Raw genomic sequence first — 26457 nt, forward strand, 5'->3', positions numbered from 1 at the left:
AACCAACATTATGTACAACTGTAACATGACGTCCCAACTGTTGTACTCAATGCCTCGGCTGATGAAGGCAAGCATGCCATATGCCTTCTTCACCACCCTGTCTACCTGTGTTGTCACTTTCAGGGAACTATGTACTTGCACCCCAAGGTCTCTCTGCTCAACAACACTCCCCAGGGCCCTGCCATTCACTGTATATGTCCTGCCCTGGTTTAACTTCCCAAAATGCATCACTTCACACTTATCTGCATTAAATTCCATTTGCCAATCCCTTGCCCACTTTCCCAGTTGATCTATATCCTGTTTTAACCTTAGACAACCTTCTTCACTGTCCACTATACCACCAATTTTGGTGTCATCTGCAATCTCACTAATCATTCCCCTTACATTCACATCCAAGTCATTAATATATATGACAAACAACAGAGGGCCCAGCACCGATCCCTGCGGCACACCGCTGGTCACCGGCCTCCAATCTGAAAAACAACCCTCCACTACCACCCTCTGCCTCCTATCACCAAGCTAATTTTGTATCCAATTTGCTAGCTCACCCTGGATCCCATGCGTTCGAACCTTCTGGGCCAGCCCACCATGCGGGACCTTGTCAAAGGCCTTGCTAAAGTCCATGTAGACAACGTCCATTGCACTGCCCTCGTCAATCCTCTTGGTCACCTCCTCAAAAAACTCAATCAAATTCGTGAGACATGATTTCCCACGCTCAAATCCATGCTGACTATCCCTAATCAGACCTTGCCTTTCCAAATGCATATAAATCCTGTCTCTCAGAATCCCTTCCAATAACTTTCCCACCACTGATGTAAGGCTCACCGGCCTGTAGTTCCCCGGCTTACCCCTGCTGCCCTTCTTAAATAAAGGCACAACATTAGCTATCCTCCACTCTTCCGGTACCTCACCCGTGGCTAACGATGATACAAAAATCTCTGCCAGGGACCCAGCAATCTCCTCCCTTGCTTCCCACAGGATCCTAGGATACACCCGGTCAGGCCTTGGGGATTTATCCACCTTAATGCACTTCAAAACCTCCAACACCTCCTTTGTAATGTTGATATGCTCCAGGACATCGGTGTTCCCTCCCATTGAACTCACTAGCTTCCATGACCTTCTGCACAGTAAATATGGACGAGAAATATTCATTTAAGACCTCACCCATTTCCCGTGGCTCCACACAGATTGCCACACTGATTCTTAAGGGGACCTACTCTCTCCCTAGCTACCCTTTTACTCATAATATACTTATAGAATCTTTTAGGATTCTCCTTTATCTTATCTGCCAGGGAAATCTCATGGCCCCTTTTCGCCCTCCTAATTTCCTTCTTAACTGTAGTCCTACATCCCCGAGACTCCTCGAGTGACTCGCTCGATCCCAGTTGTCTATACCTGACATATGCCGCCTTCTTTGTCCTAACAAGACCCTCAATATCCCTAGTCAGCCAAGGTTCCCTAAACTTGCCAGCCTTGCCCTTCCATCTAACAGAAACATGCCGGCCTTGAACTCTTCCTATCTCACTTAGAAAAGCCTCCCACTTGCCAGATGTCCCTTTACCTGTAAACAGCCTCTTCCATTCAACTTTTGAGAGTTCCTGTCTGATGCCATCGAAATTAGCCTTCCCCCAATTTAGGACTTCAACCTGAAGACCAGTCCTATCCTTTTCTATAACTATCTTGAAGCTAATAGAGTTATGGTCACTGGTCCCAAAGTTCTCCCCCACTGACACATCAACCACCTTCCCATCCTCATTTCCTAAGAGGAGGTCGAGTGTAGCCCCTTCTCTAGTAGGGCCATCCACATACTGCTTCAGAAAGCTATCCTGCACACACTTAAATTCTTCCCTTCTGATCCCTTGGCACTAAGGCAGTCCCAGTCAATACTAGGAAAGTTAAAATCACCCACGATTACAACCCTATAATTCCTACACCTATCTGTGATTTCCCTACATATATGCTCCTCCACTTCCCTCTGACTATTGGGGGGCCTATAGTATAATCCCATCAAAGTGATCACCCCTTTCTTAGTTCTAAGTTCTACCACATGGCCTCGCTGGACATTCCCTCCGGGATATCCTCTAAGTACTGCCGTGATGTCCTCCCTAATCAAGAGTGCAAGTCCCCCTCCTCTCTTACCTCCACCTCTGTCACGCTGGAAGCATCAGTACCCTGGAACATTGAGCTGCCAGTCCTGCCCATCCCTCAACCATGTTTCCGTAATAGCTATATCACAATCCCATATACTGATCTATGCTCCGAGTTCATCTGCCTTACCTGTAAGGCTTCTTGCATTAAAGTAAATGCAATTTAGCCTACCAGACCTTCCATGCTCCCTGTCCTGCCCCTGCCTGGCCTGCCTACTGGACTTGCTCGCTTTAACCTCTACATTTGCCTCAACTATTTCATCGGAGAGACTACTACTTTGGGTCCCACTCCCCCCGCAAGACTAGTTTAAACCCTCCCGAGTAGTACTAGCAAACCTCCCCAGAAGGATATTGGTCCCCCTCCAGTTTCGATGCAACCCGTCCTTCTTGTACAGGTCACCTCTGCACCTGAAGAGATCCCAATGATCCAAGTAGCTGTAGCCCTCCCGCCTCCACCAGCTCTTCAGCCACGCATTCATATACTCAGTGATGAAGCATCCACAACCTCCTGGGCTAGAGAATGCCAAAGATTCACAACCCTTTGAGTGAAGAAATTTCTCCTCATCTCAGTCCCAAAGGATCAGCGCCCTATCCTGAGACTGTGCCAGTGTTCTAGACTCCCCAGCTAATGGAAACACCCTCCGTGTCTACCCTGTCAAGCCTCTTCAGAATCTTGTCTGTTTCAATAAGATCACCTCGCATTCTTATAAACTCCAGAGAGTATAGACCGAATTTACTCAGCCTCTCATCATCGGGACCAATCCAATCAACCATCGCTGCACCACCTCCAATACAAGGACATCCTTCCTTAAACATGGAGACCAAAACTTCAGGTGTGGTATCACCAAAGCCCTATAACAATTATAGCAAGATCTTTGCAATAAAAAAAGACCAACATGCTATTTGCCTTCCTAAAGCTTTACTGTAACTTTGTGCCAACATTGCTTTCTTTCTACAAGTATACCAAGTCCCTCTGATCATCATTTACAGGTTTCACACCTTTTATAAAATATTCTGCTTTCCTATTTTTACTACCAAAGTGAATAATCTCACATTTTCCTACATTATGCTCCATGTCACCTTGTTGCCCTCCTCAGAGCTTACAGTCCTATAGTCAGCAAACTTAGATACATTAATCTCTGTCTTTTCATCTAAGTTATTAATATAGATTGTAAATAGCTTGGGGGTCGGTTAGCTCAGTTGGCTGTAAGGCTAGAGCATGATGCAGAAAGACACCAACAGCGGGAGTTCAATTCCCAGATCAGCTGCGGTTGTTCATGGTGGTCTGCCTCCTCGCCTTACCCCACACTTGGAGTGCTGACCCTCAAGCTATACATCACCAACTGTCTCTCTCTCTCTCTCTCATGGGAAGCTATGCCAATGGCCCTTTGGAATTATGGTTTACCAGACCGATTCCTGGGATGGCGGGACTGATGTAGGAGGAGAGATTGAGTCGGTTAGGATTATATTCGCTGGAGCTCAGAAGAGTGAGGGAGGGATCTCATAGAAACCTATAAAATTCTGACAGGACTTGACAGGGTAGATGCAGGAAGGATGTTCCCAATGGTGGGGGAGTCCAGAACCAGGGGTCATAGTCTAAGGATACGGGGTAAACCTTTCAGGACTGAGATGAGGTGAAATTTCTTCACCCAGAGAGTGGAGAGCCTGTGGAATTCGCTACTACAGAAGTTGATGCCAAAACATTGTATGTTTACAAGAAGGAGTTAGATATAGCTCTTGGGTTTAAAGGAATCAAATGATATGGGACAAAAGTGGGAACAGGTTACTGAGTTGGATGATCAGCCATGATCGTAATGAATGGAGGAGCAGGCTCCAAGGGCCGAATGGCCAACACCTGCTCCTGTTTTCTATGTTTCTATGGCTAAAGCAAATAACCAAGACCCCAGCAGATCCTTGCAGCACTCCACTAATTACAGCCTGCCAACTTGAAAATGCCCCGTTTATCCCCAAGTCTCAAATCTGATTAGCTTTTAATGGAGAGAAGTGCAATAGGCAAAAGGATTGGAGTCTTCAGCAAAGAATGAATAGCGATGAGAGGGAGGTGTAGTTACCATCAGGAGCAGCACCTATTGTATCCAATAGAATCAGTTATCCTATTGTCCCTTTCCTACACTTTCCGTACCATTACCATATTACTTTAAACAACTTGCTGCTATTTAAATACATGTTCAAATAGAATGTAAAGTCTCAAATTACCAATAATACATTGGCAGAACCCTAAACTACAGCAGACAATGACTGACTCCTGAATAAAAGTGAGGTGAGGCTTTCCTCAGGACAAGTAGGAGGAGACGGATAGCTACACAGCCACTGTCCCCTACTCACATACCAAAAACAAAAACAGACCAATATTAAAACCACCCAGGACAAAGCAGCCTGCTTGACGGGCATCCCATCCACAAACATTCACTCCCTCTACCACCGACGCACAGTGGCAGCAGTGTGTTACAAGATGCACTGCAGCAATGCGCCAAGGCTCCTTAGACAGCACCTTCCAAACCTACGACCTCTACCAACTACAAGAACAAGGGCAACAGATACATGGGAACATCACCACCTGCAAGTTCCCCTTCCATGTCACACACCATCTTGACTTGGAACTATATCGCCATTCCTTCAGTGTAGCTGGGTCAAAATCCTGGAACTCCCTTCCTAACAGCACTGTGGGTATACCTACCTCACATTGACTGCAGCAGTTCATTCAAGAAGGCAGCTCACCACCACCTTCTCAAGGGCAATTCGGGATGGGCAATAAATGCTGGCCTGGCCAGCAGCGCCCACATCCCATGAACAAATAATTTTTTAAAAGGTTATTACCCATCACCCAAGTATTTTCAATAGAAACCTGCTGAAAAGAGAGCTCACAGTGTATCTTACTCAGAGGCAAACGCCAGTTTCTTAAGTTGTAGACGCTGGACCTGACAAAGCTGAATTCTCTTAAACAGCAGCAAAGTGAAAGAAATTGGTTAATGCAATTATCCACCTGGAACACTAAAACTGGCACGATCCTGAGGTTCATGTTTTTTACCAAACATGAATATTGGGGGAAATTAAAGTGTAGAATTTAAAAGGAAAGCGACCCTGCGCCCAATTGGAAATAGAGAGTGACCAGGGCCGGATACCGAGACTCACCGCCGTCACCTGCTGCTTCATTATTGCTGGAACAGCGAAAAACAGAACCATGCCGGACACAAGCAGCAAGACTCCGGCCACCGCCACAATCCTCGGCCGGACCTTCATATCGCCTATGCTAAAGACCGAGTCCCCGTTACTGGAAAAGCAGAAACAACCTTTAGTTTATTAGGGAACATTAGCTGAACAGCAAAAGTTTTACAACATATTCGGACAACGCAGGTACTATTAACTGAAGCTCCGCTTTGGTTCCGAACCTTATAAAACCTCCAAATATGAACAAGTCCAACCCTTTTCCCCGACCCCGCTTTATTAACACCCATCCTTTATTGTCACAGTGGGCAAAACTCAGACCAACAGCAGCAATCTTGCCAAACGCTGATGTAACTGTTCAGATTTGATCATGTGACATTGGATCACACGGCATTCGATCATGTGACAGTACTCAAAATCACATGGTAATTAATTCAGTGACATTTGCACATTGTTGTTACATTTATCTTTAAACTAGGCTCCTCTGCTCGTGGTTTAACTAAAACTTCCCAGAACTAGGAGAAGGATAAACCGGTGGCAGAGAAACCAAGGGTGGCATAAGAAGGGAAACCACAGCTGGAAAGAACTTCCACCAATAGAGTCAGTGTCATTTATGGCACAGAAGGAGGCTATTCAGCTCTCCATGGAGCAATCCAGTCAGTCCCACTCCATCCCTGTAACCCTGCAGGTTTATTTCCTTCAAGTGCCTATTCAATTTCCTTTTGAAATCATTGACTGTCTCCACTTCCACCACCCTTGTGAGCAGCGAGTTCCAGGTCATTACCACGCACTGCGTAAAAACATTCTTCCTCATATTCCCCCTGCATCTCTTGCCCAAAACCTTCAACCTGTCTCCCCTAGTCCTTGTACCATCAATTAACGGGAACAGTTTTTCCTTGTCTAAATTATCTAAGCCTGTCATAATCTTGTACACCTCGATCAAATCTCCCCTCAGTCTTCTTTGTTTCAGGGAGAACAACCCCAGCTTCTCCAACCTAACACTGTAACTAAAATCCTCCATCCCTGGAACCATTCTGGCAAATTTCCTCTGCACCCTCTCAAGGACCCTCACATCCTTCCTAAAGTGTGGTATTTATGTCCTGTTGCAGGCAATTTGTATTACCCTCACTGTTTGCCACTTTTCCAAGTTTGGTATAATTGGCAAATGTTCTAATTCTACTCTGTATTCCAAGATCCAAGTCATTTATATATAGCAAAAAAAAGCAGTGGTCCCGGCACTGACCCTTGGGGAACACCACTGTCTACCATCCTCCAGTCTGAAAAACAACCATTTACCACAACTGTACATTTACCCCAACTCATTCTTTTCTGTCCTTAAGCGAATAGAAATAAATGAATATGAAATGATAGCCATTACAGAGACTTGGTTACAAGGTGACCAAGGCTGGGACCTGAATATTCACGGATATTTGACATTTCAGAAGGACAGGAGGAAAGGAAACAGAAGTAGGGTATTTCTGTTCATAAAGGATGAGATCAGTACTTTAGCAAGAAAGGATCTTGGTTCAGAAGATCAAGATGTAGAATCGGTTTGGGTGAAGATAAGAAATAGCAAAGGAAAGAAGTCACTGGAGGGAGTAGTTTATAGGCCCCCCTAACAGTATCTATAAAGTAGGACAGAATATACATCAGGAAATAATGGGAGCTTGCAAGAAAGATACAGCAAATATTGTGGGTGATTTTAACCTCCACATCAATTTGGACAAATCAAATTGGCAAAGGTGGCCTGGAGGACGAATTCATAGAGTATATTTGGGACAGTTTCTTAGAATAGGTTCTAGAACCTACTAGGTACCAGGCTATTTTGGATCTGATAATGTGTAATGAGACAGGAATAATTAAAGACCGTTCCTTCACTCTCACTGGGTCAAAATCCTGGAACTCCCTTCTTAACAGCTCCCGACTCTGAGCATCATCAGCAAATTTGGCTACAATACACTTGGTCCCTTCATCCAACTCATTAATACAAGTGGTAAATAATTGAGGCCCCAGCACTGATCCCTCTGGTACTTTTTTTAATTCATTCATGGGATGTGGGTGTCGCTGGCTAGGCCAGCATTTGTGACCCATCCCTAATTGCCCTTGAGAAGGTGGTGGTGAGCCACCTTCTTGAACCGCTGCAGTCCGTGTGGGGTAGGTACACCCACAGTGTTGTTAGGAAGGGAGTTCCAGGATTTTGACCTAGCAACAGTGAAAGAATGGCAATATAGTTCCAAGTCAGGATGGTGTGTGACTTGGAGGGGAACTTGCAGGTGGTGGTGTTCCCAGGCACCTGCTGCCCTTGTCCTTCTAGGTGGCAGAGGTCACAGTTTGGAAGGTGCTGTCGAAGGAGTCTTGGTGTGTTGTTGCAGTGCATCTTGTAGATGGTACACACTGCTGCCACTGTGCGTCAGTGGTGGAGGGAGTGAATGTTTAAGTTGATGAATGAGCTGTCAAGTTTTGTGAGTGTTGTTGGAGCTGCACCCATCCAGGCAAGTGGAGAATATTCCATCACACTCCTAACTTGTACCTCATAGATGGTGGACAGGCTTTGGGGAATCCGTAGGTTTGTTACTTGCCACAGAATTCCCAACCTCTGACCTACTGTTGTAGCCACAGTATTTATATGGCTGGTCCAGTTACGTTTCTGATCAATGGTAACTGCCCAGGATGTTGAAGAGCGATTCAGTGATGGTAAACCATTGAACAACAAGGGGAGATGGTTAGATTCTCTCTTGTTTGAGATGGTTATTGCCTGGCACTTGTGTGATGCAAATGTTACTTGCCACTTATCATGCTAACCTGAATGTTGTCCAGGTCATGCTGCATGTGGACACAGACTGCCTCATTTTCCGAAGAGTCACGAAAGGTGCCGAACGTTGTACAATCATCAGCAAACGTCCCCGCTTTTGATCTTCTGATGAAGGGAAGGTCATAGATAAATCAGCTAAAGATGTTTGGGATAAGAAGCAACAATGGGCTCCCATCTCCATGTCTCCTCCCTCAACCAGGCAAGGCTCTGAAGCCCCGTGACTCCCAAGCAGCATTATTAAAATTTAAAACTGAGAGTAAAATCTCTGTCAATGTTCTTGCGAGGGTGCAAAGGAGATTGGTTCCAGGGATGAGGGATACAGTGAAAGTGCACTCAGTGGTGACAATTATGAACCGAGACCCTCAGTCAGAACTGATCTGTATTTGTACTTTACACATCAAAACCATCAGGAACCAACCCAGGATCAGTCAAAGGGCAGCAGACCCAGAGTTTGGGCACTTCTCAGAGACTACGTGTCCGAGCTGCTCTCTCAGTCCCACTCCCACTCATCCCATATACCAACACCAAATGGAGTTCAGCGGTTCGAGAAGGCGGCTCACCACCACCTTCTCAAGGGCAATTAGGAATGGGTCACAAATGCTGGCCTGGTCAGTAATGCTCACATCCCATGAAAGAATTTTAAAAAGCCATCGGGAGAGGCAGCATCAATTACCAGGCAGGGTGTAGAAGGGAGTGCTTTGGGAATCGACTGAAGAGTAGGGGTAAAGATGCCAACACTGCAGGGGGAACCATACAAGGGGGGCAACAGGCAAGTGCCACCTCATCAGAGGTGACAAGTGGGTGAAGGGGGCGGTTGGGGGTGGGGACATTGACAGTGAAGGCCTTGCACTTAGGGGGAGGTCGCCTATCATGGGCCTCATTCATCCAGGCTTTGAGGTCCACATTGAGGAGGAAGGTGCAGCAGAACAGGAGGGAGGTCCAGGCACCAGCAGTGACACAGCAGCAACCTGTGAGCTCACAGGAGGATCATCACAGCTTCCAGACAGTGGAGAAGGGCGCAGAGTGGAAAGCCAACAACCTCCTTCATGCAGAAGAGGCTACCCTCCAGAAGGAGTCTACCGATCGAGGATAAACTACCTACAGATGTACGAGATGCAGTGCCAATGAAGACTCCATCTCTCCAAGGAAGCTGTCACTGACCAATGTGCTGTGATGCAGAACCTCATGCATGTGGCCATCAAGGCTCCTGCAGACCAGCCAGCAGCCTTTAGCAACAGGAAGGGCTTCCACTCCCTCAATGTACAACTTGTCTGTGACCATCATAAACAGATCCTACAGGTCTGTGTACGCTCCCCAGGAAGTTGCTACGATGCCTACATTTTAAGGCAGTCTCACGTGCCAGAGCATTTTCAGCCTTCCGGAATGGATCCTTGGAGACAAGTGCTACTCAATGAGAACATGGCTACTGACACATTTGAGGAACCCACACACAGATGCAGAGGAAAGATACTACCTGCTACAGGACAACACAAGCAAACATCGAGGCCACTGGTCTACTCAAGATGAGATTCAAGTTCCTCGATTAGTCCGGTGCAGTCTTTCGGTATCCCCCGGCAAGGGTCTCACGAGTCGTGGTGGTCTGCTGAGCTCTGCACAACCTGGCATTATAGAGGTGGTGAGGTGTTGGCCAGTGAGGATATCGAGGAACATGATACCTCCTCATGATACCAGATAAAGGATCTGAGCGACAATAGGAAATATGCCATGAGGTACATGCAAGGGAGGCTCGCAATGTCCTTATACATTTGTGTTTCCTTTGATCTTTACTATCAGTTTTAAGTTGACCAATAAAGTCATATCTTTATGCAGCCCTGTTGTCACCTTCCTTCCCTTAGCAAGAGGCAAGCCATCGCCCGGTGCCCAGGTACGCAGCGCTTAGCTGGCAAGGCTCAAGACTTGATCCCTCGAGGCATAATCCCTCACCTTGGGCCCCTTGACAGACAAGATTAACATGAAGCTCCTTCTCTACTTCTTCTTCTTTAGTTTAGTTTTAGTTTAGAGATACAGCACTGAAACAGGCCCTTCGGCCCACCGAGTCTGTGCCGACCATCAACCACCCATTTATACTAATCCTACACTAATCCCATATTCCTACCACATCCCCACCTGTCCCTATATTTCCCTACCACCTACCTATACTAGGGGCAATTTATAATGGCCAATTAGCCTATCAACCTGCAAGTCTTTGGCATGTGGGAGGAAACCGGAGCACCTGGAAGAAACCCACGAAGACACAGGGAGAACTTGCAAACTCCACACAGACAGTACCCAGAATTGAACCCGGGTCGCTGGAGCTGTGAGGCTGCGGTGCTAACCACTGCGCCACTGTGCCGCCCCTTTGACCTCCTTGTCTCGAGAGACAATGGGTAAGTGCCTAGAGGTGGACAGTGGTTTGTGAAGCAGCGCCTGGAGTGGCTATAAAGGCCAATTCTAGAGTGGCAGACTCTTCCACAGGCACTGCAGATAAAATTGGTTGTCGGGGCTGTTACACAGTTGGCTCTCTCCTTGCACTTCGGTCTTTTTTCCTGCCAACTGCTTCGACTCACCACTCTTTAGCCCCGCCTTTATGGCTGTCCGCCAGCTTTGGCGATCACTGGCAACTGACTCCCACGACTTGTGATCAATGTCACAGGATTTCATGTCGCGTTTGTAGACGTCTTTAAAGCGGAGACATGGACGGCCGGTGGGTCTGGTACCAGTGACGAGCTCACTGTACAATACATCCTTGGGGATCCTGCCATTTTCCATACAGCTCACATGGCCAAGCCATCTCAAGCGCCGCTGGCTCAGTAGGGTGTATATGCTGGGGATGTTGGCCGCCTCGAGGACTTCTGCGTTGGAGATACGGTCCTGCTACCTGATGCCAAAGATTCTCCGGAGGCAGCAAAAATGGAATGAATTGAGATGTTGCTTTTGGCTGACATACGTTGTCCAGGCTTGATACACTTGGACTTTTGTGTTCCGTGTCAGTGCGCCATTTTCCCACACTCTCTTGGCCAGTCTGGACATAGCAGTGGAAGCCTTTCCCATGCGCTTGTTGATTTCTGCATCGAGAGACAGGTTACTGGTGATAGTTGAGCCTAGGTAGGTGAACTCTTGAACCACTTCCAGAGCGTGGTCGCCGATATTGATGGATCGAGCATTTCTGACGTCCTGTCCCATGATGTTCGTTTTCTTGAGGCTGATGGTTAGGCCAAATTCGTTGCAGGCAGCCGCAATCCTGTCAATGAGTCTCTGCAGACACTCTTCTGTGTGGGATGGTAATGCAGCATCGTCAGCAAAGAGGAGTTCCCTGATGAGGACCTACCGTACTTTTGTCTTCGCTCTGACAGGGAAGATTGAAGAACCTGCCATCTGATCTTGTGTGGAGGAAAATTCCTTCTTCTGAAGACTTGAACGCATGTGAGAGCAGCAGGGAGAAGAAGATCCCAAACAGTGTAGGTGCAAGAACACAGACCTGTTTCACGCCACTCAGGATAGGAAAGGGGTCTGATGAGGCACCGCTATGCTGAATTGTGTCTTTCATATTGTCATGGAATGAGGTGATGATACTTGGTAGCTTTGGTGGACATCCGATCTTTGCTAATAGTCCGAAGAGACCATGTCTGCTGACAAGGTCAAAGGCTTTGGTGAGATCTATGAAAGCATCGTAGAGGGGCATCTGTTGTTCACGGCATTTTTCCTGTAGCTGGCAAAGGGAGAACAGCATGTCAATGGTGGATCTCTCTGCTCGAAAGCCACACTGTGCCCCAGGGTAGACACGCTCAGCCAGCTTCTGGAACCTGTTTAAAGCGACTCAAGCGAAGACTTTCCCCACTATGCTGAGCATGGAGATTCCACGGTAGTTGTTGCAGTCACTGCGGTCACCCTTGTTGTTATAGAGGGTGATGATATTGGCATCGCACATCTCCTGTGGTACTGCTCCCTCGTCCCAGCACAGGCAAAGCAGTTCACGGAGTGCTGAGAGTGTAGCTGGCTTGGCACTCTTGATTATTTCATGGTAATGCTGTCCTTCCCGGGAACGGCTTCCAAAGGGCATATTAAAGAGGAAGGAGATCTTGTGAGATAAAATCTTATCTTTATTATCCCTGACAACAAACACTACCCTTTCTATTTACATTTAGACATTCACCAGTGAGTCCCGAGTGCTTCTACATGCAATTCTTTATTCTTCGGCGTATACTGCTACGTGGTGCTCCCCCTGCGCTGTCAGCTGAAGTGGAGGCAGGCTGCTGACCTTACAGTCCTTTGGCTAGGGATGATCTTGGCAGTTGTCCTCTGGATGCCTGAGGCCTGAAGGGCCCCGGCATGCTGAGGACTTCCTGCACAGAAGCAGTACCACCCTCTGTCGTCAGGGACGAAGGATGATCTAGCGCCAGTGGCAGAGGGGCTGAGGAACTGCTGCCCACACCAGGAGCACTCTGAGAGGAAAGCCCAGCTGTAGGAGGCAGCAGCTCCTTCTCCCTTGTAAGGCAGACTTGTGCCTCCCTGCTGACCCGAGAAAGTAGAGTACCTGGTGGTGACTCCCTCGATCAATCACTTGAAGAGGAAGTAGGATGGCCACCTGACAGAAATAGACTTGCAGGGCTAAGGGCTATGGGAATCGAGCAGGGAATGAGACAGACAGCATAGCTCCATGGAGAGCCGGCCTGGACTCAATGGGCCAAATGGCCTCCTTCTGTGCCATAAATGACTCTACGACTCTATGACCCCTCTTGCCTTGCCACTGCTGCCTTGAGCTCATGGTCAAGCCAAGGGTATAAAGTGTCTGCACATATGTCCTGCAGACAGAGTGCTCTGCTGGATGTGGCTGTCCAGGAGAGCCACGAATCTCTCAGTGGAGGACGTCACTTGTGCACGTCGGAGATAGCGCAGCACTTAAGGCCTGGATGGACTCCTCCTTTGTCTATGCTTGGGCACGCATAGCCTCTGACATCTCTGCCGGATGTTGCTTGACCTCTTGCTGCAGCTTCAGGATGTCCCATGATGCTTCTGAGACCACAGACGCATCATGATCCTAGAGCTCAGCATGGGCCTGGCTTCCCACAGTCCTCTGACTGTCAGTGGCCTGGGTTGTCAGGGTCTTTATCAGGTGTTCGGGCGCATCCATGCTGTGTTCACCAGATTGTGTGACAGAATCTAACAGTGAGCACATACCTACCAACATGAGAGTATCTGTACTGGTGGAGGGTGCGGGGGTATGAGGTGACGGTGCAGCCTCTGAGGCTTTGTCCTCCCCCTCAGGCTCTCCCACTGACTCTACAGCTCTTTGTTGATGTTCTGCATGACATGCGTGAGAGAAGAGAGACATCGAAGAGTCAAGAGCCTCCCCTGCCAACATTCCAAATACCCATACGTTGGAGCTTCCTGTAGGCACCGGATGCCTCATGAGAAACATAGATCCATTGCTGCAGATGCACCCTGTGCTCAATGACAACTTTACTCACCATCTTGGGAATGTGCCCTACTCTCCGTCCGCAAAGCACTGTCCATCCTGCAGCCATGCCAGTTCCACAGCCTCCTCCTCCATTAAGGTCAAGACATGCAGATTTGGCAGTCCACCACCAGTCTTGGCCCACCCTCTGCGATTGTACGTTATCTTCTTCTGCCGACACAAAGGCAAATTTTGTTGGTCTCCCAGCGAGGACAAGCCCAAGACATATGCTGGTGGTAGTCCAGCTTTTACTGATGGGGGCACACAAATACCTCCTGCTAGTGGCCCCTTTCCAGGGTATTTGTGGAGGTATTCAATAACAAATGGGTGCCTTTCAAATCCATTTAGCCATGCCTCAGGGAGCATGTCTTAATGCCGTTACCCTTTGCTCATGACTAGTTGGGCACTCCCTCTCCATGCAACATGGCCTTCCACTCTGACACAGGTAAGTCCCAAGAGGTCAAAAGTATATGAGGTACTCACTTGCAGCTGGAACGAGGTCGTTAAGTTGCTTATGGTCCTGGATCCAGGTCTTTGGGGTGACCCACGGCTGCTGACTTCCTCCACTTTCTGCAACCAGGCTTGCTTGGTCAGGCAAGACAGTCTCCACTTACAATTCCATGGGAAGAGAACATCCTGCCTTTCCCTGGCAGCCTGGAGGAGAACCTGGAGGGAAGCATCACTGAAGCGTGGGGCTATCCAGTGTCTTCTTTCTGCCATTGTTGTATTTCCTCTCCCCTGAAGAAATCCTTGGAGTTGCAAATTGTACATTGATTGCAGGGAAGGTGGCCCTATAAATATGGCACCAGCACCTGTTGTCGCGTCAGCTGGTGCCATCGTCACCATCACTTCACTGGACAGCCTTTGCGCAGGTCGCCCATTCATGGCCCAAACGGAAGCCATGGCCACTTCCGGTCCAGACATCGGGACCTGCAGCTTCCAATCAAAATCCAGCCTATTAACTCTGCTTCTCTCTCCACAGATGCTACCAGACCTGCTCCAGACTGACGGTGACAGCATAAGACTGAAAGAAATAGTCATAAATATAGTGGTGAGCGCAATATTGACATCAACAGTTTTTTAAAAGAGAAACACAGGCTCCAGATGATTGGCAATGTAATCCAGGCCAGGCTAATACACCAAATACTCACTGTTAGGATGATATATTAGACTTATGCCCTGTCTGCCCTTTCAGGGGGACAAAAAACATCCCGTTGCACTAATTTGAAGAAGTACACAAAGTACTTCCTGGCAAAAGTTCTTCCTGGTATCCTGGCCAATGTTATTTCTCAATGAACATCAATAAAGAAAAAACATGAATGATCAACATGTTGTTTTTGAGACCTCATTATCAGCAACGTGGCAACTGTGTTTCCCATGTTACCACAGTGCTTACACTTCAAAAGTACTTCATTGGCTGTAAAGCACTTTGGGACATCCTGAGGTGGTGAAAGTTGCTATATAAATGCAAGTCCAACTGCCAGTCCAACCTTTCCTCTATTGCATCTCATGCAGAATCTTTTATTTTCTGTTGGTCCCGGCATCTGTTCACTGGTCCTTTCCGACTGGCTTGATTTCCCACCAGATCCAGTCAGTCCTCCTTCCACCTCTGCCGTTTCTTCTTCTTTAACAATTTGTCTACAAGCTGCAGTTCAAGGAAGTGGGGACGAGGGGAGTGCTGAAACAGATATCTCCGCGAAGGAGCGAAGAGTTAAGAAGAAAACAGAGGCATGACCAAAATAAAAAATTGATTAAAATGTGAATTGATAAGCGGGGGAGAAAAAAAGCAGGACTGGGATCGAAGAATATTGCTATGGAAAAGTGGAATATCATCACTCCTTTCATTTCCATGATCAAAGATTGCCTGCTGCTTTTAGACATTTTTCATTAAGTTACTTAGCCTTCCTTCCCTTTGAAGGAGTTCTAACACTTTGTCAGGATCACTTTTTGCTGTACAGGGTACAGATTGGAGGAAGAGCTACAAATTGCTTGCTTTGTTTCATTTGGCATATTTGTACAATTTCCATCTGAAGTAGCCATTTTCGTATTTACTCTTAGGGAAAGGGGAGCTCGGGGCTGTGTCCATTTATGTGGCTCTTCCCCTTTGTGCCACATATTACAAGTTTCAGTGTCTGAATGCACAGGACCCATATCCTGCTGTATATCCTGGAATATTGCATGCCTAGGGCTTTACCTCACCCCATCCTACTGAGGCCTTTGTCTATGCCTCTGACACATCAACATGTGATTTTTGTCAAAACTTTTTCAGCTAGTCTACCCATCTAAACCCCAAGCAAGCATCAACTTGTTCCAAACCATGTAGCCCATATTCTCTCCTGCAAAAAGTCTTGCATATCAATTAGCCCTGTCTTGCCACCCTTTACTGCTCTTCATACATTGATATGAAAATTCTCACCCTTGTTATCAAATCCTTTCACGACCTCACTCCATCCTACCTTTGTAATCTTTCCGCCTACATCTCAACACATGTTCTTTGCTCTTCTAACTCTTATCTATCATGTCATGTCACGTCACATCACATCATGACACATCAGGTCATGTCTTGTCACCTCATGTCAGATTACCTCAGGTCTTGTCATGTCACATCCTCCGTTCCACTGTCCCTCACTGACTCCACACCACCTTTGTTATAAGTGTAATGAGTTCTTTATGTTGTCTTATGCAACATAATGAAATGCACGGAGTCCCCTTCCTTAAACCTAACAGGTTTATTAACAGTTAAACTATTATATACATTACAGAGCAAACTATATACAGAACCTTTGTCCAGGGTGTTACAGTTGCAGAGTGACTTGTAGTCACATCACTACATCCTGGTACTTAGCTCATTAGCATACTGAGTTCTTAAGGCGATCATTTAACATCCCCTTTCTTTCCAAAGTTAAGCCGCACGCTACAAGTAAAGACACATAAAATTAGATAACATTATAATTAATTATACGGAGTAGAGATTATAAAATTTACAGATATATATAAGGATAGGGATTGTGAAATTTACAAGTGCAGAGGCTTTAAAGTCCACATGTCATTATATTGGTTTGACAACGCTTGCTTGGGGAATTTGCGTCTCATCTGTTGCTATTTTTCCTGAGGTTTCTTCCTTTCTGCGTTCAGTTCCTGTTGCTCTGCCTTCAGCCTGCGAATATACTCTGTTGCTTTTCTCAAGATGACCACTTTTGAGGCCTTGTCCTTCTTGGAACGTTCCGGCACGTCATCTCAAAGAGCCAACAGACATTCCTTCTTTGCCTTTTCAGAACATTGCATGTCTTTTGCCTATGCTCATCGCCCGCGTTTGAAGGCCTGGGGCTGAAGGTCGAGGACTTGTTGGGGGAGGAGTACTTGGCCTCATGGAGGTACCTGTTGATTCTGGCTTGTTTTGATGCTGGCGGTTCTCCAGAGAGCAGAAGTGAAGGCGCAGCGTAGTTGTGCTGTTGCTGGATTTCCAGACTGACCGTTTGATGCTGGCTAGAGTCTGCGAGCAGGTTCCAGTCCTTGGAAATTTCTCCTTTGCAATGCTCCTCACTGCCAGCCTTTGCTTCTCAGTGGTTACAATGTCAATTTCTTCTTCTGAGCCACTGGAGCACGAAGAAACACTGCATTTTGACAAAGAACCTTTGGGTCTTCATTCTCTTTGTATGGCATCTCTGAGAAGGGGCTGCTACTCTCCGAACCAGAACCACTGAAATCCTGGAAGAATATGACTCAATCTCAGACATCAGGTGCAGTCTCTGACATCCCTGAGGTGCAGTATGGCATCGCCTTTGACGTCTCCTATGGCGTCGTACCTGTCTGGATACATTTGCTGTAAGCCATGGACTGATTCAGTCCAGAGACCCTTGGTCTCTTCTGCTGTAATGGGTAAATTGATGATCTTGTGGATAGTTATGATGTTGAGGTCCTTACATGCTGGTAGTCCTGTCACAGCTGGGTGCTTGTATCTACAAGGTAAAATATTTGTGGTTTCCATGCTGACTTGCCGTAACTGCATTGCATTGTTAGTGTGTCACTGCAAGGGATGGGTGACCCATTGTATGAAGTTAACTTTACAGTTGTCGGCTGTATCATTAATTTCCAACAACTCCGGTACATATCCTTCAGGATTCGGATTGGTAGGATATTTGCACTAGCTCCAGTGTCAATCTTAATCATGAGTATATGTTTGCCAACTTCCTTTGGGCACATGATGTTAATGGTAGCGAAAGCTTCCAGTGGTTTGACTTCATCAACACAATGCGTCAAGTTCACAATGTGGAATGCCTGCTCATCTTTTGGCTGAGAATTGCTCCACTCTGAGTTTTGTCTCAAGTCTGTCTCGCTGTGGACTTCATGTATCAGCTTGCATTTCTGCAGGTCTCTGGAGCTCCCCTTACTGCAGTTGTCCTGTTGCTGCACCTGCTTGCTGTTTGTTTGTGTGTTACTGTGACTTCCGGCTGCATCGTTGGAGCCAGATTTCTTGTATAGGCAGGCCCAGTGTCCTGTTGCACTGCACGCCTTGTACAGATCTTGGAATGCAGGACAACTTCAAATGAGTGGGACAAACCACACTTAACACACATTTTGCTTGTTCTTTGTGACCTGGTTATGGCACTGATACTGTTGACTTCACCCAGTGCTTGCAGATGCTGTTGTCCAGCTCCAATGGCTTCATATTTCCTGCCATCTTCTCGCAGCGCATCAATTCTGTGACCTTTCTTTTTCCCCCAAGAGGTCTTTTTGAAACGTATCAATGGGAGTTGAGGAAATCACCAGCTCTATTAGTTGCTCCAACAGCCCAGTTTCTGAAAAGTCACATTCATTGCCAGCATTCCAGCATTTCTGTTTTTTTTTCAGATTTCCAGCGTCCACAGTATTTTGCTTTAGTGTTCTGCCCTCTAGTTTCCATTTCTCTTGCTCCCTCTGTTGTCTGCCTCCTCAGTGGCAACAACGGTTCCTCTATATATTGGGTGAGGAATATGTTGAGGGCACCATCTGTGGCCAATTTTTTTGGTTTTATGATTGCAAAGAGGAAATTGCCTTTTGCTCACTGTGAGCTTCAGTCACCTGTGGTAGGTTTAGTTGACTCCTCTTACTTTGCTTGACTGCTAAGATCAATTACATTTCTTGTGCCATCAGATGCTATGCACAGGGTCATGGGGTTTGCATTGACTGCCCTGGCTACCTCCTTCCACTGGGTATGAGTACATCGCCAAAATCATGTGCCTTGCTAAATTCCTACTTACATTGAAAACCAACATTTTCACCCAGAACTTTGGTCACCGCCTATGACCTTTTCCTGAGTCTTTGGTCTGTGTCTGATTTTCCCCCAACAAACCAACAAAGTGCCATTGGACATTTCAATACATTGTTGTAGCCGTTACATTCTTTTGGAATTAGCTGGATTGAAGCACAAGGCCAAGAGATGAAAGAGCAGTGACCTGCGTCATCCAATGCCGACAAAAATTATGTGACACAGGAAACTGTATACCGTTTCAAATTCTGTCTGTGAAAATTAACAGACATCTATTCTTAAATTTCCAAATTAACATTAAACCAGAATGCATATCTAATGCCAGACATGCACATTTGTTATAGACAGCAAAGAATCTGCCATTCTAATGTATTTCATTTAGGAACTGATAATTCATTATTTCATTTTTTTCATGAGTCCCTCAGGGATCCTCATCCTGAAATGAAAAGGTCATATTATCTAAGTGCGTCATTTTGAATGCTAAATCTCAGAATTTTACACAGTGGTTTGTAAAACAATTTTTCTCGCAATATGTTCAAAGTAACTGTTACAATTTGGGCTCTCTCCCAACACGTCTAACTTAGGTTCACAGCAGAACATTCATTTCCATTAATATGCTGAACTGTTTATGAACTAAAATTTGTCCCCTTATATATTTTCCGAATGGGATATGAGGGGGTTTGATAGAGTTGATCGGGAAAAGGTGTTTCCAGTAGAAGGAGAGTCGGCAACCAGAGGATAAAAATTTTAAGTAATTGGCAAAAGAACCAGAGAGGCAATGAGGAGAATTTTTTATGTGCTGCCTGAAAGGGTGGTAGAAGCAGATTCAATAATAACTTTCAAAAGAAAATCTGATAGACACTTGAAAAGGAGAAATTTGCAAGACTGTATAGAGCCAGCATGGACTCGATGGGACGAATGGCCTCCTTCTATACTGCAAATGACTCTATGACTCTAAGAAAGAGCAGGGGAGTGGGACTTATTGAATAGCTCTTTCAAAGAGCCAGCACAGCCATGATGGACAGAATGGCCACCTTCTGTGCTGTATCATTCGATGACTTTATGAACATACTATGAGACGTCAATTACCTTTTTCCTACAGAATTAAAGGTTACCTTTTTACTCTATGCATTAGAGACTTCTTGGGCTACTCCATATTCACCTTTCCACTTCAAAATACATTAAATATAGTCAGACTAAAGTAATCATCAGATTTTTTTATGTGAGGTAATTACATTGGAGCATAAGAATACTGCCAGAGATTTGAGACGATATTTTTATTTGTGGCTGGTTTAACATGAGAAGTGCACTTCCACATGCCAGGGTGACCCCGCCTTAATTTTCTCACCTCAATCTTATTTTAATATTATTGGCACTTTGTTGTGAGCTCACCTCTGTGAGGGGGAGAAATCCTGGAATTAAGTGGTGGTAGCAACTCAAATCGCCTAGCAACTATTTCAGTCTGGCCACAATGTCTGAGGCTGATGGTCGTTCAAGACACTGAACCTCCAAATTTCCAACTGAGGTGTTACTGGTTGAAATCTGACAAAAGAGAACTCAGCTTTTTGGCACTGAAGGAAGGAGATCCAGGAAGGGTAGTGTCATGCCCAGTACAGGCATGTCTTATTAATAACTTTAAACGTGGACTATATTCATTCAGTATGGCATCTTCTGGAACTGAATTTTCTTTTTGTTTTAAACGAACCACAATGGACATTAAGAGTGGACAATGGGCTGCAAGGATGGCCACCAAAGGTCAGCTGACCTTAACCTGTATATTCAAAAACTGACTCCCAGCCTGAAAGGACAAAAGAATAGTGGCGGCACAGTGGTGCAGTGGTTAGCACTGCAGCCTCACAGCTCCAGGGACCCGGGTTCAATTCTGGGTACTGCCTGTGCGGAGTTTGCAAGTTCTCCCTGTGGCTGCGTGGGTTTTCACCGGGTGCTCCGGTTTCCTCCCACAGCCAAAGACTTGCAGGTGATAGGTAAATTGGCCGTTGTAAATTGCCCCTAGTGTAGGTAGGTGATAGGGAAAATGGGATTACTGTAGGGTTAGTATAAATGGGTGGTTGTTGGTCGGCACAGACTCGGTGGGCCGAAGGGCCTGTTTCAGTGCTGTATCTCTAAATAAATAATACCTTCCAGACTAAGAGGTGTCATCAACATTCATCCTGAAACCATCAGGAGACATTCCTGAATTGAATGGGTTTCCCCGGAAACAAAGAAGATGATTGTCTTAACCCTCCTCAGGATGAATAGCTTATAACAATAAACAGGATGAGGCTAATTAACCTAGACCCCCTACCATATTTGGAAAAGGAACTGTGAGAGGTAACATGGTAGGGCAACTATGTTGGTCTTTTTAAAAAATCTTTTAAAATACAGACAGCAGAAAGCAGACAAGGCAGTACCATCGTGCCTTAAAAGAACTGGAGGCTGTAATGTCTTAAAGTCTCCGAACCTGTTCCTTTTCAAGTCCACTAGTACAAAAAAAACCCTCCAACCATCTTCATGACCTGCTGGGAAATCCACCCTCTTCAGGAGAATCCTGCAACGACTTCAATATATAACTCTGGCTATCGAACCCACCTAACTACACTTTAAGAGTGAAAACATCTTCTTCACCTGATCAGGGTAGCCATTGTCACGCAGGATGTCTTTGATTCACCCTGTTTCAGCATCAAGCTTACATGGTGAGCAAATGGCTTGGGCCCTATTTACGAGGTTGCCAAAAAGGCCAATCTTATTGCGCATGGAATTGTAAGAATCCCAAAGCTTGTAGATCGTGGTAGAGAGCCCCTTAGTAGCTTGCTCAATTAGTATGTCAAGGAAAGAGATCAGATAATTTCTTGCTGTATATCGCACAAACTTATGAACAGGCCTAAGGATGTTATTTTTGGCCCTGAAAAGTGCCCAGTTTATTTTAGATTACCCTGGAAGGATAATGTACCCCACAAATTTGAGCAACAGGTGAGGCTAGCTGTTTCACGCTGCTACTATTAGATTAGAACATTTAGAACATTACAGCGCAGTACCGGCCCTTTGGCCCTCGATGTTACGCCGACCTGTGAAACCATCTGACCTACACTATTCCATTTTCATCCATATGTCTATCCAATGACCACTTAAATACCCTTAAAGTTGGCGAGTCTACTACTGTTGCAGGCAGGGCGTTCCACGCCCCTACTACTCTCTGAGTAAAGAAACTACCTCTAACATCTGTCCTATATCTATCACCCCTCAACTTAAAGCTATGTCCCCTCAGTAGCAACACGTGTGGTGTTCGCCACTAACAGAATGCTGCCGTCAAGCCATAAAGATGTTCTGCCTATCACACAAATGAGTAATGTGATATATGAATTTCAATGCCAGTGTGATGCTAGGTATATAGGCCGTACATCCCAAAGACTGGTGGATCGTATCAAACAACATGTCCCTTCTGCTGTTCACAACGGGTAAGGTACAGGCCGTACCCAACCAGCCCATGCCTGCAAAACTCAAAACACAGTGTCCAACTTTAGATGTGATTTCGCGATTGGACAACATTTGCTAAATAACCCACAGCGTGCTAAGAATTATGCTGACAACCAATTTAAGATTGTCAGTCGGGCTCGCAGTGTGGCGCATTAGCGCATGCTGGAAGCTACATATATTAATACACGGGGCCCTGTTCTTTGCAGACAGAAAGACCATGTACACACATTGCGCCTGTTTCAGCTAAACAAAATAAGTGACCACCATTCGCTGGTTCATTCCTCAGAGCAATGTCTTGACCAATCAGAGCCAAGCTGCCTGGTTTAAATTTCAAACAAAGCTTGGTCGTTAACTGCCAGTCACCATAAACTGGTGCATTCTCCATGGCAACGCCTCTACCAATCAGAGTCCACTTGCCAACCAATCAACACTCTCTTCTCATGCAGTATAAATTTGTTGTTTCTCTTACGATTTATCCTGATGAGTGCAAGACAAAAAGCTTCGACAAAATGTCTCTATTTTCAGCAATACTCAAGTTCTGTACTACCAGATGTCTATTTAAAAATATTTTTACTGCTCTTCATACCATCACAGTAAAAGATATCCTGTTATGGCTAAGTTCACTTACAGGTTATCAGTCCATGAATTAACTGCCACTAATCTTTTCTCCTCCAGACTGTATTTACTCAGACCTCATTCTGGAGATTATCAGTGTTCCAGACCATCTTACAAACTGACTTCCCCTCTATGGCTCTGATATTCCTGTGGGGTTTGGCCGATTTCCTGCTCTAACTCCCATGGGAGTTTGGTAGAAACCCCCAAAGAGATGGACGAAATCAGATTACACCAGTTGTCTGACCTTTTCCTGGTTATTTCTTGGTTACCTAGTAAGGGACATAACTTCAGTCCTTACACTTAAATGTTAGACCAGTATCATGGACTCTCTAAGCTAAGAATTCCCACTCCTGAGCTTAATAGTGGCCCATATGCGCAGTGACATGAAACCAGAGTCTTCACAACATTCCACCCAAAGGGACCAGGTCAGGAACATAGGAGCAGGAGTAGGCCATTCAGCCCGTTGAGCCTGCTCCACCATTCAGTTAGATCATGGCTGATCATCTACCTCAACACCATTTTCCTGTGCTATCCCCATATCCCTCGATGTCATTAGTATCCTAAAATTTATCAATTTCTGTCTTGAACATGCTCAGTGATTGAGCTTCCACAGCCCTTTGGAGTACAGAATTCCAAAGATGCACCAACCTCTTGAGTGAAGAAATTCCTCCTCATCTCAGTCTTATTTAGATGGAGAAAGACTACAAAATACTGCAGTGCAGAGGGATCTGGGTGTTCTTGTACATGAAAAACAAAATGTTAGCATGCAGGTGCAGCAAGTAACTAAGAAGGCAAATGAATAGCTGACCAGAAGGTCGTGGAGCAAAGGCAAACAATATGTTAATGGTGTAGTGAAAAACAAAGCGTTAGTACAGAGAGGGTGTTAACTGACAGAAAACTGAACAGCCTGGGCCCAAGCATAAACATGAAAAGACAGTGTGTAGGCACAGTAGAAACAAACTAAAATAAAACACACACAAAAAAAGAAAAAGTAACTAAAAATAAAAAGGGGGCCACTCATGCTCTGAAATTATTGAACTCAGTGTTCAGTCCTGTAGTCTGTAGTGTGCCTAATCAGTAAATGAGGTGTTGTTCCTCAAGCTTGCGTTGATGTTCACTGGAACACTGCAGCAATCCCAGGATAGAGATGTGAGCATGAGAGCAAGGGGGGTGCTTTGAAATGGCCAGCAACCGGATGCTCAGGTTTATTGCTTTTGGACTGAGCAGACTGGGTGTTCCGCAAAGCGGTCACCCAGTCTGTGTTTGGTCTCCCCAATGTAGAAACCACATTGTGAGCTGCGAATACAGCAGATACTAAATTGAAAGAAATGCAAGTAAATTGCTGCTTCACCTGAAAGGAGTGTTTGGGGTCTTGGATAGTGAGGAGAGAGGAGGTAAATGGGCAGGTATTACACCTCCTGCAATTGCAGGGGAAGGTGCCGTGGGAAGGGGACAGGGTGGTGGGAGGTAATGGAGGAGTGGACCAGGGTGTTGCGGAGGGAACGATCCCTTCGGAATGCTGACAGGGGAAGGGAGGGGAAGATGTGTTTGATAGTGGCATCACGCTGGAGGTGGCAGAAATGGTGGAGGACGATCCTTTGGATGTGGAGGCTGATGGGGTGGAATGTGAGGACAAGGGTAACCCTTTCGCAGTTTTGGGAGCGAGGGGAAGGGGTGAGGGTAGAGGTGCATGAAATGGGCCGGACACAGTTGAGGGCCCTGTCAACCACAGTGAAGTGGGGTGAAATCATCTGTTGAGGAAAAAGGAAGACATCAGAAGCACTGTAATGCATGGGACATGGGTTTGAATACCCCCATGGCAATCTCTGGAACATAAAAAAAAAAGCTAGTCTAATGGTAACCATGATGTCATTGTCAATTGTTATAAAAACCCAACTGATTCACTAATGTTCTTTAGGGAAGGAAATCTGCCATCCTCACCTGGTCTACATGGACTCCAGACCAACGGCAATGTGGTTGACTTAAAATGATCTAGCAAGCAACTCAGTTCAAGGACAATTAGGTTAGGGCAATAAATGCTAGCCTAACCCATGACATCCACGTGAATAAAGATTCTGCTGAAACTGCCATTTGTAAGGAATAGTTTCCCCAACATTGCTGCAAATTGGAGCTATAGGCTGAAGAATCACACCTGTCAGTTGTACATCTGTATGATTTTCCTCAAACATTTATTGCTGCAGGTATGCTCTGATACAGCATGAAAGCCTAGTAGTGGACGGAGTTAAATAATGAGTAAGATTGAATGGGAAAGTGAAGGGAAATATCATTGAAAGTCCTTTCATCCATGTCAATCAATAGTGTTACTACCAATTGTTCATAAACAAATATCTTGTAATTTAGAGGGGTAGTTCCATTCCTTATAAAAAGGGCATTGCATTTCAAAACTCAGTTATAAAGTGAATTGTATCAGGACATTGGATTTGACCTGGGAAAGTTTGAGCTCAAAGGCAAAGTTTGATAGAACCTTAGTTGGGGAAAACGACGTCTCAACTTATCCCATCCTTACAAAATATCAGCTCATCTGCAATGTCCATTCCTCGCTAAATGGGCTGTCACCTCCCAACTTGGTGCCCATCTCCCCAATTACGTTACCACTCCTTTGGCAGTATCCAAATGGCCTGAATCAAAGTTGCAAGTGATAACCCCTCAATGACCATGGTATATATTCCCTACTCAACCTTTGTAGCCTGTTATAGTTGACAGTTAAGAGTTTTACAGCACAGAAACAGGCCCTCCGTGTCTGTACCGGACAACAATCCTCCAACATCCAGCTCAGTTGAATGGTTTTCAGCTGGTTACCCTCTTGTACTAAATTACAGAGGATCTTCAGCATCATCCAGACATGTGGTCTACTTTCCCACATACATTGGCAATTTTGAGCCCTATCCCTTCATCCTCTGATCCCACCATTGCACTGCAACACTACTTGTCCAACATCTAGTATTTAACGAACCACAATTCCCAGAGTTAAATATTGACAACAGCATTCATTTAGCCCACCAAACTTTGTCCCATTGATTCCATCCCCCTTCCTATTGTCACAGGTTGACAATTCACAACTTTGACATACTATTAGACTCCAAGTCTAACCTTCTCAAAAGCACACCCATCGCTGGACTGCACTCCCGAGTTTGTCTGCTGCTGAAACCTGGATACCCATCAGCTCTCAACATGACTATTCCAATGTCATCTTTCACCGTTCATAAGTTCAGCTCATTCAAAGCTTTTGATGCCCATATTCAACACAAGTCCCACTTACCCAATCACTAAATTAGGAGCCATGTAACTTAAACACTCCAATTAAACTATTGTTTAAATCACTTTCTCCTCTAACCATTATCAGAAAATCATTAACCCCAATTATACTCTGCAAGTGAACTCCTGTTCAAAGGAAGTAATGTTTATGTATTTGAAGCAAAAATACTGGAGAAAGTTGCAATAAGATGGGCATGCAAAGTGAGTTAACTGCAGTAGAGAAATTATACTCAGATTGCTTTCC

General features: G+C 45.6%; 1 protein-coding gene across 1 annotated transcript in view; it reads right to left on the reverse strand.

Annotated features, from left to right (window-relative positions):
- The window catches only part of LOC137359185 (scavenger receptor class B member 1-like), a 30695-nt gene extending 25004 nt beyond the window's left edge, over window positions 1–5691 (reverse strand). Inside the window, exons 1-2 of the mRNA XM_068025247.1 lie at window positions 5558–5691; window positions 5301–5439 (exon numbers count right to left, since the gene is read on the reverse strand). Of these exons, the coding sequence (XP_067881348.1) occupies window positions 5301–5408 (108 nt within the window). The 5' untranslated portion in view covers window positions 5409–5439; window positions 5558–5691. The remainder of the gene's footprint in view (window positions 1–5300; window positions 5440–5557) is intronic.
- Between the last annotated feature and the right edge of the window lie 20766 nt (window positions 5692–26457).

This window comes from Heterodontus francisci, unplaced genomic scaffold (genome assembly GCF_036365525.1).
Source record: "Heterodontus francisci isolate sHetFra1 unplaced genomic scaffold, sHetFra1.hap1 HAP1_SCAFFOLD_1594, whole genome shotgun sequence".
NCBI classification, from domain to species: Eukaryota; Metazoa; Chordata; class Chondrichthyes; order Heterodontiformes; family Heterodontidae; genus Heterodontus; species Heterodontus francisci.